The sequence below is a fragment of the Prinia subflava genome (assembly GCF_021018805.1).
Source record: "Prinia subflava isolate CZ2003 ecotype Zambia chromosome W unlocalized genomic scaffold, Cam_Psub_1.2 scaffold_39_NEW, whole genome shotgun sequence".
NCBI classification, from domain to species: domain Eukaryota; kingdom Metazoa; phylum Chordata; class Aves; order Passeriformes; family Cisticolidae; genus Prinia; species Prinia subflava.
The window spans coordinates 1,230,693-1,247,226 of record NW_026960613.1 but is presented as its reverse complement, the minus strand read 5'-3'; the positions used below and the strand labels follow the sequence as shown (position 1 = coordinate 1,247,226).

Below are 16,534 nucleotides of genomic sequence, written 5' to 3'. Positions count from 1 at the left end.
ATGACTTGGTAAGGTCAAACTTGGCTTGGCTTTTGGCCTTTCTAGCTGGGTAACTACATTTCTAGATCTTCATTTTATATGCAAATGTATCCTTTTTCGATGTCCTGTTTCTACTTTCTCCTGTTGCTTTTTGTTAGAATGATAGTCATTTAGGATATGAGCACTAATAATATTATTGAGGAACTGTGCATTAGCTGTGTGTTAATAATTCAGTTTTTATTGTGATCCATACCATTCTTGTTGGTTCAGAGTTTATCCTCAATTACTCAGTCCCAAAATCTGTGGTAGAAGACAGAAGCTAAATAACCTTTAAAGATTTGTGTAAATTTTGCATAAATCGCTGAAAGCTATTTAGTATTAAAAACCATGAAGACAGATGTTACTTTTTGAAAATTGGTTAGTATTTAAACTTCGTTTTTCTTCTCATATTATAATTGTGGCCTAATCATTCCACAAGAAATAGTTATATTACATTTCTGCCAAATGTATTGTATAAAATTATATTGATTTGTTAAGATGCATGAGAGAATAAAGAATTGGTAGCATTTAGTAAAGGTTTGGTTGCAGCTGCATAGTATGCAATTGTTTCACAGTGATTTCTGAGCTTAAAAAATGTTTTCTTCCTTGTTTACCAGCATCAAGAACAAGTGTTTAATGATACAGTCGATGGAAAAGAAATCTACAATACAATTCGTCGCAAAACAAAGGATGCTTTTTATAAAAATATTGTCAAAAAAGGATATCTTCTAAAAAAGAGTGAGTTCTGTTTGATTTTATAAATTTTTTTTTTTCTAAAAAATGCAGATATGTATGCAAATTTTGTGTAGTAGTGGTACTAGTGGAGGCAAAACTGAAGTGAGCAAAAAGTTGTTTATGAAGGATAGTGGTGGATCTGTGATGATAAAGTTGAAAATTAAGGCTAAATGTTTTTCCAAAATGTACTGTGCTTTATGTATGAATAAGTTTAGAACCTTATCAGTTTTATTCAGTGGACATTAAATGAGTGATTTATTTTTTTTTTAGTCAGTGGCTAAATCCACATTTTACTGGTACATCTAATTTGTCTTCCAACAAACCTTGACATATAAATCTCCGGGTATTAACATTTTTTAATGCTTTTTTTCTTCTTTTTTTTTTAAATTTTGAAATGGTCAAATTTTTTATATATGTGTGTATTTAGGGTGTGGTTCTGATCCAGATTTGCATATACTGTATTCCCATTTCTTGTTTTTTGTCATTTTGATTTAAGATACTGTGATGCAACTTGTTAGGCTGATTAGTTGGAAAGAGTTTATGAATAATTTTCTCCTGTAAAGAGAACTCTCTTACTTAAAATAGCAATAATAAATTAGATTGCTTACAGCATCATACATTATTTGAAAACTGTATAGACGTACTCTTCTCACTGATATGAACGGAGCTCACACACACTTGTTTAATCCTGTTGGCGTTAATGAAAATGTTTAGTGAACCATCTAAAATTGTACTTTAATCTCTGAAGAGGGTCTAGTTTTAGCTACATGCTGAAAAAATTGAGTATGTATACTGATATTATTGCTTAAACATAATTACCTGTACCTTGTTCTTCTGTGTACATCGTTCTTCTGTCTGTATTTTGACAAAAACCTTACTGCTCTCTTTTTTCTTTATTTACAGAATTTACATTTTCTTTAAAACAATATTGTGCTTTCCTTACAGGTAAAGGAAAGAGATGGAAAAACTTGTACTTTATATTGGAGGGAAATGATGCCCAGCTTATTTATTTTGAAAGTGAAAAACGAGCCACAAAACCTAAAGGATTAATAGACCTTAGTGTTTGTTCGGTCTATGGAGTACATGACAGTTTATTTGGCAGGTAGGGCTCTGGCTTTTAATTCTTGTACATACAGCAGGACAGCTAACTACTAGTTTGAGACATATACAAGATACAAACAATTTGTCACTAATGAGCAAGTTGACCTGGCACAATAAATTTGGGTTTGACACCTGAGCCCTGGTTACTGTCCACCTGTGGGGTTTTTTTTGGTTGGTTGTTGTTTTCTGTGGTTTTTTTAGCTTTTGCTGATTGTGAAATGAAAGTATTGTGACTCTTGTTTCATATTGCATTTTATTCCGTAGTTGGTGTAGATTGATAGAGCATATGTAAACAAATTTAACTGTTTAATGGAAACTTAAGCCATGGCAATTTGATTGCTAGGAACTGTTTATAAACAGCTTCTAGTAACAAATTTTGGAATTTCAGATTTTTCTCGCGTAATATGATGTGATAATGATTTGGCCTTTTGAGTGTCATTTTTCAATATTGTGTACAAATTGTTCTTCATGTATTAAAAAGATTGTGAAGCAACTGTATTGAGTGTTTTAATCCAACTGAACCAAGAATTGATAAGATCAAGAATTTTGTCAGTTCCAAAAGAGCTACATTCTTTTGTTGATAGGTATTAGAAAGCTAAATAAGGTAGATAATGTGTCAGTGCTTTTCTATTTAGGAATAAATAAGAATCAGATTAGACCAACCAATGTTAGAGGAACAAGTTAGTTCATATAAGAAAACATTTTAAAAATTATTTTTGCAAGACAGCATTTTCAGTTTCATTTACTGTACTAAATATGTCAACTGCAAGTGATTTGATTATTGGCAAAGACATTCGGAATCAAACCACTTTCTGATATCATTGGTAAATAAGATGAAAGAGATCACACTTTTTTCATTGTTAATTATAAAAAAAATATGCAATCCTGTGCAATATAGAAGAAAAAGATGCATTTACTCCTGCAAATGTTATTTTTTCGTAACAGATAGAAAAACACATTAAACAGCAGCTCTGGTTATTCCATGCATCTTAATATTTATTGAGAATATTTAATCAACTTAATCTTTTCACAGATAATGTGAAGATAGATGTTTAAAATTAGTGGCACTTCTTAAGCTGCAAAGATCTGGTGTTCTTGTAGCATCTGATTTTTATACATTTCACAATCATTTTGAAAGATCTGCACAACTATTGCAATGAGGAGCCATAGATATAAGGGTACCATTTAAAAAAATACTGAAATATTCCTCATGAAAGTTATCAATTATACATGAAACTTTGGTGGAGACTGTAAACAAGGAGTGTTTTGGTTACTGGTGACTGTTGAGCAGCTTCTAAGAAATTATGTACTGTGGGTTAAAATATATTCAGATCATAAGTAACACTGAAAGTGTGGATAGAAGGAGATGTATGGTTGCACCCGCTTGAGAAAGCTGTTGATGAAGAACTGTACTTGAGACAAAATTCCTCTTATTTTTACCACCTACTTAAAATATCTTTCCCCTTTTCTCAGAAGTACAGTGAGAGCTGTAGCTTTGCATGTCTAACAATAATTTAAGTAGCTCCTGACCCAGCTATTTTTTGCCCCCCTCCTCAATCCTCCTGTGTGCATGGCCAGAAAATGCCATGCCAGTATTTACGTAAACAATGGATGGGGAGAAGGGAAGACTGAAATATCATGCAAGTGAAGTAAGATCTTTCATGTGATTCTGTGTTTGGGAGAGCCAAATTACCTTGAAGGTAATGTGGAAGACTCAGTGTACTTGTAGTGTGCAACTTTTAGTGTAACAGTACAAAATATTTTTGATATTTCTTGACAAATGAGTGTACATACATAAAATGGAGAAGATGTTATACTCACATTTAGAGCTTTAAAAGTTTCTATGACGCATATTTGATCATGATCCAGTACACATTTTATTGGTTGTGAGAGCTGTGGAACACATTCAGATAAAGAATTCCTTATGTTAATATAGTTTCCTGAACTCCTGAAACAACAAATCCATAAGGCATGATTAAGTGCTTGGGATGTAATGCTGAACCTGTGCATCACTTAAAATGTTTGTGGTGAATAGTCCTCATAAAAGACTTGTTAATGCTATTGGATGCATTTTGCCTCAAGTGTCAGTGTACATGTATATGCAACACGAATTGTTCCAAATTTCTTAAATATTCTGAAACAAACTAATTGAACTACAGTGCAGTTTTGAAATTGCATCATTCATTCCAACCAAAATGCACTTTTGAAGTGTGTAGAGACATTTCTTGTTGGGTTTTTTTTCCAACATTTTTGTTTTGTTTGATTTTAAGGCCAAACTGTTTTCAGATAGTAGTTCAGCACTTCAGTGAAGACCATTACATCTTTTACTTTGCAGGAGAAACTCAAGAACAAGTGCAGGTGAGAGCTTTTGTTGGTAAATATAATTATAAAAGCAATTTTTTGTTTTCTAGTGTTTAATGATATTATCCTTCCCTAATAGAAAGCAAGTGTACAATGTATGGTGACTATGTCTACATTAGCAAATATTGCCATGCAATAATGGCAGATCTGTAAAGGATATAGGTGGCGATGATGATCCAGCACCTACATTACCTATGCTTTAGGGATTCTACTTTGGAGAAGTTCTAGTCTGGTCCCATGGACTGAACTTCCATTAGTTTCCATTAGATATTTCTGGAGAATATATTTTGGGGTAGTTCAGTGCAAAAAAAAAGTTCACTTTCCAACACTCTTCCAACTAACGAACCAGAGCATGGTAAGTGGGAGTTTTGCTTCAAGAACACATTCCTGATAAGAACTAAAATGCTAATGCAGGTATCCCCACCAATCAAAATCTGTCTAGCCATTTACAGTTATTTGTCCTGTGTTAGGCCCTGATCTTGCACAAAATAAATGATTTTTTGTTTTACACTTGTATCATTTAGTTATTAGCTCTAACAGTTAATGTTTGCTGATTAAGAAATGTAGGAATAGAGTTTAATTCTCTAAAAGTCACTCACTAATAGGAGAGCATATGGGAGATGTGACTGTTCTTATTCATCAAGTTGTTTTGGTATTCCAGAGCTCTGAAACAGACATTTTGTGTCAGAAGTCAAGCTATGCATTTGATTTTATTTAAGAATATGTAGTAGGAAGAAGATCGTGTCAGGACATGCAGGATATCCTGTCCTGTTTTCTGAACATTTGGTATAATCTGCTTTTGATTTAGATTTGCTTAACACTTAAGATGTTCACTGCATTTATACAGAATACTGGGATTTCTTTTATAAAATGATTCTGGTTCAGGTAAGTCAGATGTTTTACTGATGCTTGTGTTCTCAGAAGTTACAGCTGTCTGTACTTTGTAACATTTCACAGAAGAATAGTTATGTTGTCATACTAAGGAAAATTTGATGGTTTTCATATAATGTGGTAAATATCAAAGCAGCTGTCTAATGGATTGCTTGTTGTCTGAGGTTTGTACAAACCATTAAGTGAATGAAATATAATGTAGTGTCAGCCACATATACACGACATATGTTAGCCTCATGACATAGCTAGTGTCATTGTGCATACTATGGTGCACTGTTCATACTTGCTGCTGTAAACTGTTATGTTTAAGGGGATAGATTTTCCCGTTAAAAGGGAGAATAAAGATGACTGTATCTAGGAAATATTTAGAGTGTTTAGTAAGTTCTATGGTTCTTTATTTGCTTTTTCTTATTTGAATAAGAAAGCAAGCTAATAAAAATTTTGATGCATAGTTGACAGTTCCTCGTTTTGTCGAAGGTTTGGAAAGCTTAAACTTCACTCCCAAAGTGGTTTACTTGAGAATAGCTGGAATATTGAATGTACCTGTATTTTAAAAATTATTAAATTGCACTTTGAGAGTAGCTAGCAGATCTTTGACCTACACCTTTATGAATGTTAGTCAAAGCCTAAACTTTGTGCTTCATGAGAACTTAGAAAATTTGATGGTATGGGATGTGAAAGCATGGGAAATGAGGCTATAGCATATCTTCCTCCTTCCCAAGTATCTACTCTGCTTTATGTAATTGTGAGCAGAGAGAATGGGGGTGAAGGTTATAATTTTCAGTGTTTTTCTGTTAATACTGCTTTGTTTTTTGTTTGAAGCACATAGAGTAAATACAATTGCATATAAAAATAGAAGAGAAAATGATCAGAACAGTTTGACTTATCTGTTATTTTCTCAGAAGCTATCAAGTCTTGCTTCATTTTATGTACCCTTTTTTCTTTAATTATGACTAATCTGGAAAATTGATAAAGGTCACACTGTATATCCATTAGTAATGCTTGATATTTCTAAAAGGAGAAACTCAAATTTGCAAATATCTTTTTAGATTTACTGAGAAATATATGAATTTTACTATTCAAAGTTTCATACTCTGAGTTGTATGCAAGTTGGTTCTTTTTAAGCTAAAGAAACAACTTCAGATATTTTTTGCTATGTCAGTTCTATTGCAAGAAGCTGTATCTGACTTTTTGTTACACTATTTTGTGCCTTTATCTTTTAGGACTGGATGAAGGCTCTGCAGATGTTTTGCAGTTTAAGGAAAAACAGTCCAGGGACATCAAATAAACGTCTGCGTCAGGTGAAGCTATATAGATACGGGGGAGGGGGGAAGAAGGGGAGAGGTTGCCTCTTTATTGCAAAATTATGATATATTTTGGAACTTTCCTTTCAACAATAGTAAATCCTGCATGTGCTTTCTTTTTCTTGGAGTTATACAGTACCTTTGTTAAACCAACAGGAATGACTTCCAGTCTGTTGTGATATCTATATACACAAAGATCAAAATGGTGTTTAGGCAATTGGCAGATGTTTTGCTAGGTATTACTTTCTGATCACATTCAAGTAAAAGTGTCAACAATTCAGCATTTGTATTGTCTTAACTCTTACAGTTCAAATTTGACAGACTTATGTCACATGTAACCAAAATAATAGTATAACATATATTCATTTTTCAGTGACAAATACATGCTTAACTGTGATTTTAGTATATATTCTTTTGGTTTCTTGAGAGTACTGTTGTGGCCAGAATTTCTTTCAAAGGTAGACGACAGATAATCATAGATGACATAAGTGATGATTGAAGAATAATGGGAATCAAGAATCCCTGGTATCTTTGAACGCTATAAATGTTGGAAGTAGCTGTTTTACCAGTCTATAGGAAAAGGAATACATTTTATGGGTGGGGTTTTTTTAGGAAATGCAGAATTATTTTATGGTCAACATTAAAGATGATTGAATACTTCTGAAGAAGTAAACTAAATTAGGTCAATTGATATATGAAGTGGCAGAAGAAATTTGGAGCCAAACAAGCGAAGCACCTACAGTGATCATCTGAAATAATTCTGTACTTGCAAACACAAAGCAAATGTTAGGCTGCATGAAGGAATTGTATAGAAGATAGATACTATTTCACATTTATGTTATTCTCATTTAGGATACAGTTAGTTTTGATCATCTTATATCAAATGTAAAAAGAAAATGAGAAAACTATAGGCTGGAATGAGTAAAAGAATTTCCAGGTAAATAAGTGTGGGAAGTATTGGACTATTTAGAGAGGTGAAAACTATAAAAAACATGAATGATCAAGGTAGATGAAGTGTATAAAGATCAAAAATCATACTTCCATGACTGCCTTACAGAAATTATATCAGTTTCAGGGTTTCTCAAACTGTCCTTTGAAATTTCTGGTACTGAATATTTTCATTTTAATGAAATTTTGACCTGATCAAGAATGATATTTCCTATAGTTGACTAAATTGACTTCAGTTGATATCTGTAGATATTTGATTAAGCTATGAATTGCATGCAGTTCAAAAGTTTGTAAAATAGTAGACTGTTTAAAATGTATTTAATGTAAATGAGTTCAGAGTGCTCACTTCTCCTTTTTTGGAAATTGAGTTTCCAAGTGCTCTTATTTTGAGAATCTATGGTACAGACTAATATCTTCCTTATAACAGGGAGAAAACAGGTAATGTGTTAAACAAAAGAATTTTATGTAATCTACTGGTTTTTAGAATAGAATAGAATATTGCAGTTGAAAGGGACCTACAACAATCACCTAGTCCAACACCCTGATCAATTCAGGGCTGACCAAAAGTTAAAGCATAGTATTAAGTAAGGGCATCATCCAAGTACCTCTTAAACACTGATGGGTTTGGGACATCAACCACCTCTCTGGGAAAAGCCTGTTCCACTGTTTGACCACACTGGGTAAAGAAATGCTTCCTAATGCCATCTAAACCTCCCCTGGTGCAGCTTTGAACCATTCCTACACATACTGTCAGTGGATACCAGGGAGAAGAGCTCAGCACCTCCCTCTCCACTTCCCCTCCTCAGGAAGCTGTATGTAGAGAACGAGGTCACCCCTCAGCCTCCTTTCCTCCAAACTCGACAAACCCAGTGTCCACAGCTGCTCCTCATAGGATATTCATTCCAGCTCCTTCACCAGCTTTGTTGCCCTTCTCTAGACACATTCAAGGACCTTCACATACTTCTTAAATGGTGGGGCCCAGAACTGCACACAGTACTTAAGGTGAGGCCACTCCAATGCTAAATACAGCAGGGTAATCATCCCTTTTGACTGGCTGGTTGTGCTGTGTTTGATACACCCCAGGATGTGGTTTGCCCGCTTGGCTGCCAGGGCTCACTGCTGACTCCAATTGAGCCTAATCTGTTAGGACAGCACGAAATACAGCATTGTGTTTGGATTTGTCCATGGTTCTTACTTAAGTGATAGTTTTAAAATAAAAATGAGGTAAAGCTAAGGTGCTGGAGGTTTATTTTCAAGTTGTTGCTCTTACTTTGTCCCTTGCGCCTCTTAAAATCTTTCATTATTCCTCTTCCCTGCTCTTTCTATTAGGAAATTCTATTTTGTATTTAATATTTATTCCTTAACATTAAGCCTCCACATGGGGGGGGGGGAGAATTCCATTCTTTCTTAAATAAATAAATAAACTTTGTGTATTTTCTTTAGGTCAGCAGTCTTATCTTGCATGTAGAAGAAGCTCATACGCTCCCAGTAAAACATTTTACTAATCCATATTGTAACATCTACCTGAACAGTGTCCAGGTAGCAAAAACACATATCAGGGAAGGTCAGAACCCTGTATGGTCAGAAGAATTTGTCTTTGAGTAAGTCTTAATCTTACTGAATTACTGAATTTCACTTGAAAGTTGCATTGCATTTAAGATTCTTTGCACTGTACTGTTTTGTATCTGCTTTTTAAAAATACTGTATGCATGGTTATATAGGATCCACAAATGCATGGATAGAATTTTATATATATGAATCTAAGTATCTTTGTTAATATGACTGTCTGGCTGGTCATGATAACTCAGTATTGAAATAACTTTAGAATAAATTTAAATGTTGGCCAAATATAGTATTAATTGGGGCTTTTTGTCTTTTTTTCCAGTGATCTTTCATCTGATATTAATAGATTTGAGATAAGTCTTAGTAACAAAACAAAGAAAAGTAAAGATCCAGATATATGTAAGTATTTTTATGTAAAGGATGCATACATACTTTAACAATGGATAGAGTTTCATTGCTCTTGTCAAACACTGTCATAAGAGAATTGAGTATATTCTGTGACTATCATACAGCTGTATTGGTGTGTTTTAGATGTCTGTTACTAATTTTACATTAATGTTTTTACAGTAAGAACCTGCATGTTTTTAGCAGTAAAATGCACAGTAATCCAATACTATATATATGATGGGTTTTCTAGATCTATTCCAGTATACCTACTGTGTTATGCTGTGACCATGTTTACCAAAAAAAGAGAAGCTGTCAGAATTAATCTCCTTCATAAAATGTTGTTTCATTAAGTTAGTTTCTTTAATTTTTTTTAAGCTCAACTGTGTGGTTACTTTTGTCCTTCTCAGGGTTTTTTGTTGCTTCCAGTGAGGAAGAGGGAGAAACAGTAGTACTTTCCTGACTTGAAAATAAATTAAAAAAACCTCCAATTTGACAGTCTATAGAACAAAATTTGCCTCAGTCCTTGTAGCATCTTGTTCTTCCCCCCATTCTGTCTCATTTGTGTTCCCAAGATTGCACTTTCCTCCTGTTATTTACACAGCTTCTTCAGCTGTTTTGTTTCTATTTTTCTATTCCAGAAAACTACTAAAAAGACAGTAAGACTTATCAGCTTTCAAAAAACAAAACTAAACAAAAAACCTCAAACCCAACCCACCAAAATGAACTCTCCCCAAAAAACCCACATTTGAATTCTGAGCCACACAATGTGATTTTTTTGGCTTTCAAGGTATTTTTTTTCCCACCATAATTGTCTTGTAACTTTATCCCTTTGCCTCCTCTTTGTTGCCTGCAGAGCAGACACCCTCTTTCCCAACAGTTGTTCCAAATACTTTTCTGTTGCGTTCAGACCTGTCCCAAAGCGTAGCACTGTACTGATAATCTGTTGCTGTTGGTTTTGATTTGCATGGTATTGTGTTACTGGCCTGTTATGTTTGCCTCCATGTCAATTTATTTCTCTTTTTCTCCTCTCAGAGAAGAGATTTGTAGGGAAACTTTGACAAAAGTAGAAGAATTACTTTGAAGACTGAATGCTCTTGCCAAACCTAATTCAATTTCAAAACTGTTGCCCTTTCCTTTAACTATAAAATTTTCTGCATAGCAGAAGGATAAAAAGATGTATTTCATTTGACAGACAAAAGGAATTTCTGATTGCAGTTATGACCCTGTTATTGCATGGTTCTATGCATCTGATCTAGAAAATCGTTTATCTTGGCCAAAGCTTTGGTTAGTAAAAGACCCTTTGAAAGGATAATTCATGAATGGGATAATTTAGTAACTTCTTTTAAAGTGTTTTTGTAGTTTCCTTCTCTTTGTCCAGATTAAGGAGATTGTACTACTTTTAGGTGTATCCAACTGGTGGAAGATTATAGATCTTGTTCTTACCTAGGTCAAGAAGATTGACAATGGTTTTTGATCATGGTTAGGTACTCTTAGAGCAAAACCTAAAAGTCCTTTCATTTTGGGATAAGAATTAGACTATATCAACTTGAATTAACAAGCATCTCTGCCTACATCCCCATCCCTATTAAATATTTGAAGTATATGGGGAGAAAAACTGAGCTAAAAGAGACCATATCCAACTTGTCTGTGTGCAATGTTGCCCAAACCTCCAAAAGCAAGAAAAGGGGTTGATTACCTTTCTGAACATTTCTCCTTTGTAGCCACAACTTTTAAAAGTGGATTGCTCTGAAGAAGGAGTAATATGAGGGCTATATTTTTTCAATATTTGTGGTGAGTTGACCTTCTCTGGCTGCCAGGTGCCCACCAAGCAGCTCTCTCACTCCCCCTCCTCAGGGGGACAGGAGGATAAAAAATAGGATGAAAAACTCATGGGTCAAGATAAAGGCAGTTTAGCAAAGAAAAGCAAAAGCTGCACATGGAAGCAAAGGAAAAAATTATTCTCTACTTCCCATCAACAAGTGATGTCCAGACACTTGCTGGGAAGTAGGGCCTCAGTATGCACAGTGGTTGCTTTGGAAGACAAATGCCTTAATAAAGAATACACCACCACCCCCCCCCGACCTTTTTTTTCTTAGCTTAGTATTCTTCTTAGTATTGCTGAGCACACCACCATGTATTATGGGATATCCCTTTGGTCAGGTTGGATCAGCTGTCCTGGCTATGTCATAGAATCATAGAATGGCTTGGCTTGGGACTTTAAAGATCATCTAGTTCCAACCCCCCTGCCATGGACAGGGGCACCTTCTACTAGACTAGGTTGCTTCAAGCCCCATCCAACCTGGCCTTGAACACTTGCAGGGATGGAGCAGCCACAGCTTCCCTGGGCAACCTGTTCCAGTGCCTCACCACCCTCACAGTAAAGAATTTATTCCCAATATCTAATCTGAACCCACTCTTAGTTTAAAGCTATTACCCCTTGTCCTATCACTACAATTCCTGATAAAGTCATTCCTCATTATTCCTGTAGGCTCCCTTAAAGTACTGGAAGGCTGCTATAAGGTCTTTCCACAGCCTTCTCAAGGTTAAGCAACCCCAACTCTCTCGGCCTTTCCTCATAGAGGAGCTGCTCCAGCCCCCTGATCATCTTGATGGCCCTCCTCTGGACTCACTCAAGCAAGTTCACTTCCTTCTTATGCTTGGGGCCCCAGAGCTGAACATAGTACACTGTGTGAAGTCTCATGAGAGCAGAGTGGAAGAATCACCTCCCTTGACCTGCTGCCCATGCTACTTTTGGTGCAGCCCAGGATGCAGTTGGCTTTCTGGGCTGCAAGAACACATTGCTTTTGTCTCTCCTTTCAGCCAGTTTGTATTTTCAGTAGTCCCATAACTTGGTTTTGAAGTTATTTCACAATATGGAGCTAGAGGACAAAAAAAAGTCACTGTGATACACATGTATCACTTCTGTGGTACTGGGAAATAGGCCTACTATGGTAGATTATATACTTGGCTCCTTCCCTCTCATATTCTTCATGAAATATGTGCTAAACTTATTAAGTAGTGTATGTAAGCACTCTTACATTGACAAGGGTGGACTTTGAACAAGGGGGAGAAACTATGGAGCCTGTTGTAATTTTGATTTAGGGGGGGTCCCCCAGGGAAGGTTCCCCGGGAGCCCCCCGGGTCCTAGGGTCATGGGTGTTCGCGTGCTGGTAGGCAGTGAGACTCTAGATGGCTGGAGAGGTGCTGATGAGATGAGGATTTATTTGGAGTCTTACCCCGGGAAGGCAGCATGGTCACTTGAGGGAGAGGGGGAAGGGAAGGGGAGAGGGGTAAGGGGAAAGAGTGAAGGGAAGAGCAGCAGAGCCTCCGGAGGCTTCAAGGGCAAAGAGGGCGAGCCCACTCCGTTTGCACCCTTAACAGAGAGGTTCAAAGTGGGCGCGGTAAGATTCGTTAGCCAGTAGAGTTACAGATACACAATACTGCAGGGAGGTTACAGACTTGGGATAAACCATACACTTTCCAGGGGTGAGCGAAAGCATACCATTTCCATAAAATGCAATTCTACAGAAGCCTATCAGGTACTTGTTAATGATAGTAACAACATACTGTCTACCAACAGTAGGTACCAAAAATAAGACATTGGCAACCCCTTCTTTGAAGAACTTAGTGTAAGAGGTTCAAGTCCTTAACAGCTCCTCATTGCCTTGTAAATGGATTGTGCTAACATATGAGTAAGCTGTGGGTGGGAAAGCCAACATTTAATATGTCCATTATTGAGCAATTTATTCTTTGTCAACATTTAGATAAGCTTTTATTCTGAATCAGTAAGTGGTTTTAGGGGACTTGGTTGGTTCTGATTGGGTTCAACGAAGGCTTCACAAAGAGTTCACTGTAAACTTAAGTTGATTTCCATTCAGAAAAAAACATAAGTTTTAGCCACTTTAAGTTTGATTTCCAGATTACAATTATTAATCATCAAAATATAAACTTGTTACTAAATATTAATCCCTAAGTTAAATTTGCAAACAAATCATTAAGAAACCTCAGTTTTACCTTTTATTTTTGCTATTGTTCATCACGTAAAACATTCTCAGTTCAAGGTTGTTGTATATAGTTTTTGACTGTGCTTGCAAAGAATGGATCAACTTTTGGGGTTTTTTTCTATATATTTGTTATTCTATCTTAATGTGCTAGACTGCAAAGTTTAAACATCTTTAAATTCTCAACTAATGGCAGTCTTATTGAACATAGCCTAATAGTTCAATATACTTTTCTAAGTAGCAGAAAGTGTTCCTTAAAGTTTTTAAATATAAATTATAACAAGTATTCTGCAGTTCATATGTTGATGTTTCTGTATCAATCTTTTAAGATCAAAATAAGATTATAATATTTATGTTATCACTAGGAAGTGCTGCTATATAACCATGGGAAAAATTAAATCATCAGTGTCAGGAAAATTAATCCACAAACACCAGAGGTTTATGTCCAAAAAGGAGACAGAGGAGTCCTGGAACTTTGTTCGAATAAAGGGAGAGATCACGGGCATTTCCAATGGGGGTCTCTCAGATTTTTACAGGATGCAGCCTCCTTTTTATCCTAATTTCCTGGTTGCATTTCCCTCTTTTCCCATTGGCAGAGGTACTTGAGAGACACAGACTTCCCAAAACACCTAATACCTAAGACCCCCTTCTAATGTATACCCCCTCCCTTTTTTTTTCTTTTCCTTGTGTCAATCAGTGGTATTCCTATGTAATTTATGGTTCTTCCCATTGTTTCTTTCATCTCTCCGTATCTAGTTTTATCTACTAGCAGGCCCACCATTTGTTTGTAAAGACAAGTCCCTCATTCCTTTCAATGAGGTTATTCTGAATCCTGTATCTCACTATTCCTGTCAATGAGATACATGCCTTATATGCACAAGCAAAACAAGAAGAAAGCACGTTACTCAGTTGAGGACATGACAGCTTTGCTCAGAAAAAATATTTTGGGAAAGTGAATTGATTATCTGGTGTAAAGACAGTCCAGTCCACACTTGTGATAAGGAGCAGATGATGATGAATTGGTTTATCCACTACCTGACTGACTTAAATGTGTTACTTTATCATCAACTCCAAAGAATGAAATATTAAATCTACATTAGAAATATTATGTAATTCTGTTCTATTATCTGATTATGCAAATGATGACTCAACATACTGCAGAATTTGGGCAGTGGAAAGTCTTCTAAAACTGTTCGAAGGTTATGCAGAAAAGTGAAAAATAAGTGTGTGATAGTTTTTTGATTGTTTTGATTTTGGGGGGGATGACTGGATTTTTTTTGTTTGGGGAGTTGTTTTGTTTAAATGTGAGGGACTTGATTAAAAGTAGATTTCATCAAGAGATGCAGAAAAAGAGTGTTTGCTTAAAAGTTCCAGATAGTCGGTTCAGGAGTGCACGTTCTTAATTTGGAATGGTCAGTGTTCTGACTACTGCAGCTTACTAGTCAACTGTCAGATCAGACTTTCAATTATGGTTGAATAGGCTGGTGCAGGTCATTACTTAGTAATTTTAAGGTACCAACACCACCAAAAAGGTGAATTAATGTTTTTGGCATATGTGGCTGACTTGTCATTATTTGGGCAGTAACCTGTCTGGGAAGGACTTTTTATATGTTTTGCATAAAATGTTACAGCCTTAAACTTGGGAGTCTCAAATTATTGAAGAAATACATCTGACAATATTTGAAAAAGATATAGTAAAGGTAAAAATAAATACAAAAAATGGTAACAGAGAGATTCAAGAGCAAATCTGATAGAGGTATGAGCCCAGGGCTTCAAAAGAGGACAGTGAATTCTAATAATTTTACCTGTTTTAATTTTCTGATTGCTGCCTAGGTTTGATAGGTAGCTGAGGGAGCAGAGGGGCTTTTCCACCTTTTTGGGCATTAAAAAGAAAACTTTTTAAATATCTCTGGGTATACATTATTTACAGCATGCTTTATATTTCAACTTCAGTTTTCAGGCATCTGTTAAACCATCTAAGAGATAATCTGTCCATATATTTGATGACACAAATTTTGATCATTTTTATTAATACTCTTTTGCTGAAGCAAGGTGACGTGCTAAAAAATTTTTTTTTATTCAGTGCTAGCACTGTTTTGCTGGAGATAACTTATTTAACAATGCTTTTTTCTTAAAGTGTTTATGCGTTGCCAATTAAGCCGATTACAGAAAGGACATGCAACAGACGAGTGGTTTCAACTCAGTTCACATATACCACTGAAAGGTATTGAGCCAGGATCTTTGCGTGTTCGAGCACGATATTCTATGGAGAAGATCATGCCAGAAGAGGAGTACAGTGAGTTTAAAGAGGTATTAAGTTTGTTTCCTCATTTTTTCTGTCAAAATTCACTTTCTCTGTTGTTTTAAAGAAACTTCAATAACACAGATGTTGCTAAATTGTATTTGTGGCGACTGTTATTTTAGCACAAATTTCTGAACATTGTTTTGGTTTTCTTTCAGCTCATACTCCAGAAAGAGATGCATGTAGTCTATGCCTTATCACATGTTTGTGGCCAGGATAGAACACTGTTGGCTGGGATTTTATTGAAGATATTTCTTCATGAAAAGCTTGAGTCACTATTGTTACGAACACTAAATGACAGGGAAATAAGCATGGAAGGTACTGTACTAATTACACTAACATTAGCTGAAACTCTGGGGAGGGAATGACTCCTATGTCTTCATTTCTGTCTCCTCTCTTTATTGCACCAGATATCAAACTAAACACAGCTTATTTCTCCCCTCTGCTTTTTGTTGTCTCATTTTCCCAACTTTACACTTTATTTTTTTCAGATGAAGCTACTACTTTGTTTCGTGCCACCACTTTAGCAAGTACACTTATGGAGCAATATATGAAAGCCACAGCAACACGTTTTGTTCATCACGCACTAAAAGACAGTATATTAAAGATAATGGAGAGCAAGCAGTCCTGTGAGGTGATAACTTCAACTATGTTTTTTTCAAATTTTGATTTGTTGAAATGATGATCTCTCAGGTAGGTTTTCCCAAGATATATTGGTTAGAGTCTCTTTTCCTTGAAAGCCCGTGCCAGAAGCAGAAGAAAAAGTCGGTGTTCGCCAGCTCAGGTTTCTCAAAGTTGTTTATTATTTCTTATCTCTCAGTTCTTTCAGCGCCTAGCCAAGGTTCTTGGTGCGGCAAGAGCATGAGGCGACTTCTCCCAGGTCGGGAGGGCTCAGACCTTTTGTACCCTTTCTCTGACCCAAC

The 16,534-nt window shown here is 35.8% G+C and overlaps 1 protein-coding gene across 5 annotated transcripts in view; it reads left to right on the top strand.

Annotated features, from left to right (window-relative positions):
* The window catches only part of LOC134565208 (ras GTPase-activating protein 1-like), a 146,897-nt gene that overhangs the window by 69,332 nt on the left and 61,031 nt on the right, over positions 1 to 16,534 (top strand). For all 5 annotated transcript variants that reach the window (XR_010083810.1, XR_010083811.1, XM_063424695.1 and 2 more), the window contains exons 10-18: positions 636 to 756; positions 1,699 to 1,855; positions 4,125 to 4,212; positions 6,330 to 6,407; positions 8,802 to 8,959; positions 9,244 to 9,320; positions 15,447 to 15,619; positions 15,770 to 15,929; positions 16,103 to 16,245. Coding sequence is in view for 3 of the 5 variants with exons in the window: in XM_063424695.1 (XP_063280765.1) it covers positions 636 to 756; positions 1,699 to 1,855; positions 4,125 to 4,212; positions 6,330 to 6,407; positions 8,802 to 8,959; positions 9,244 to 9,320; positions 15,447 to 15,619; positions 15,770 to 15,929; positions 16,103 to 16,245 (1,155 nt within the window). In the remaining 2 variants the exon portion in view is untranslated. The remainder of the gene's footprint in view (positions 1 to 635; positions 757 to 1,698; positions 1,856 to 4,124; positions 4,213 to 6,329; positions 6,408 to 8,801; positions 8,960 to 9,243; positions 9,321 to 15,446; positions 15,620 to 15,769; positions 15,930 to 16,102; positions 16,246 to 16,534) is intronic.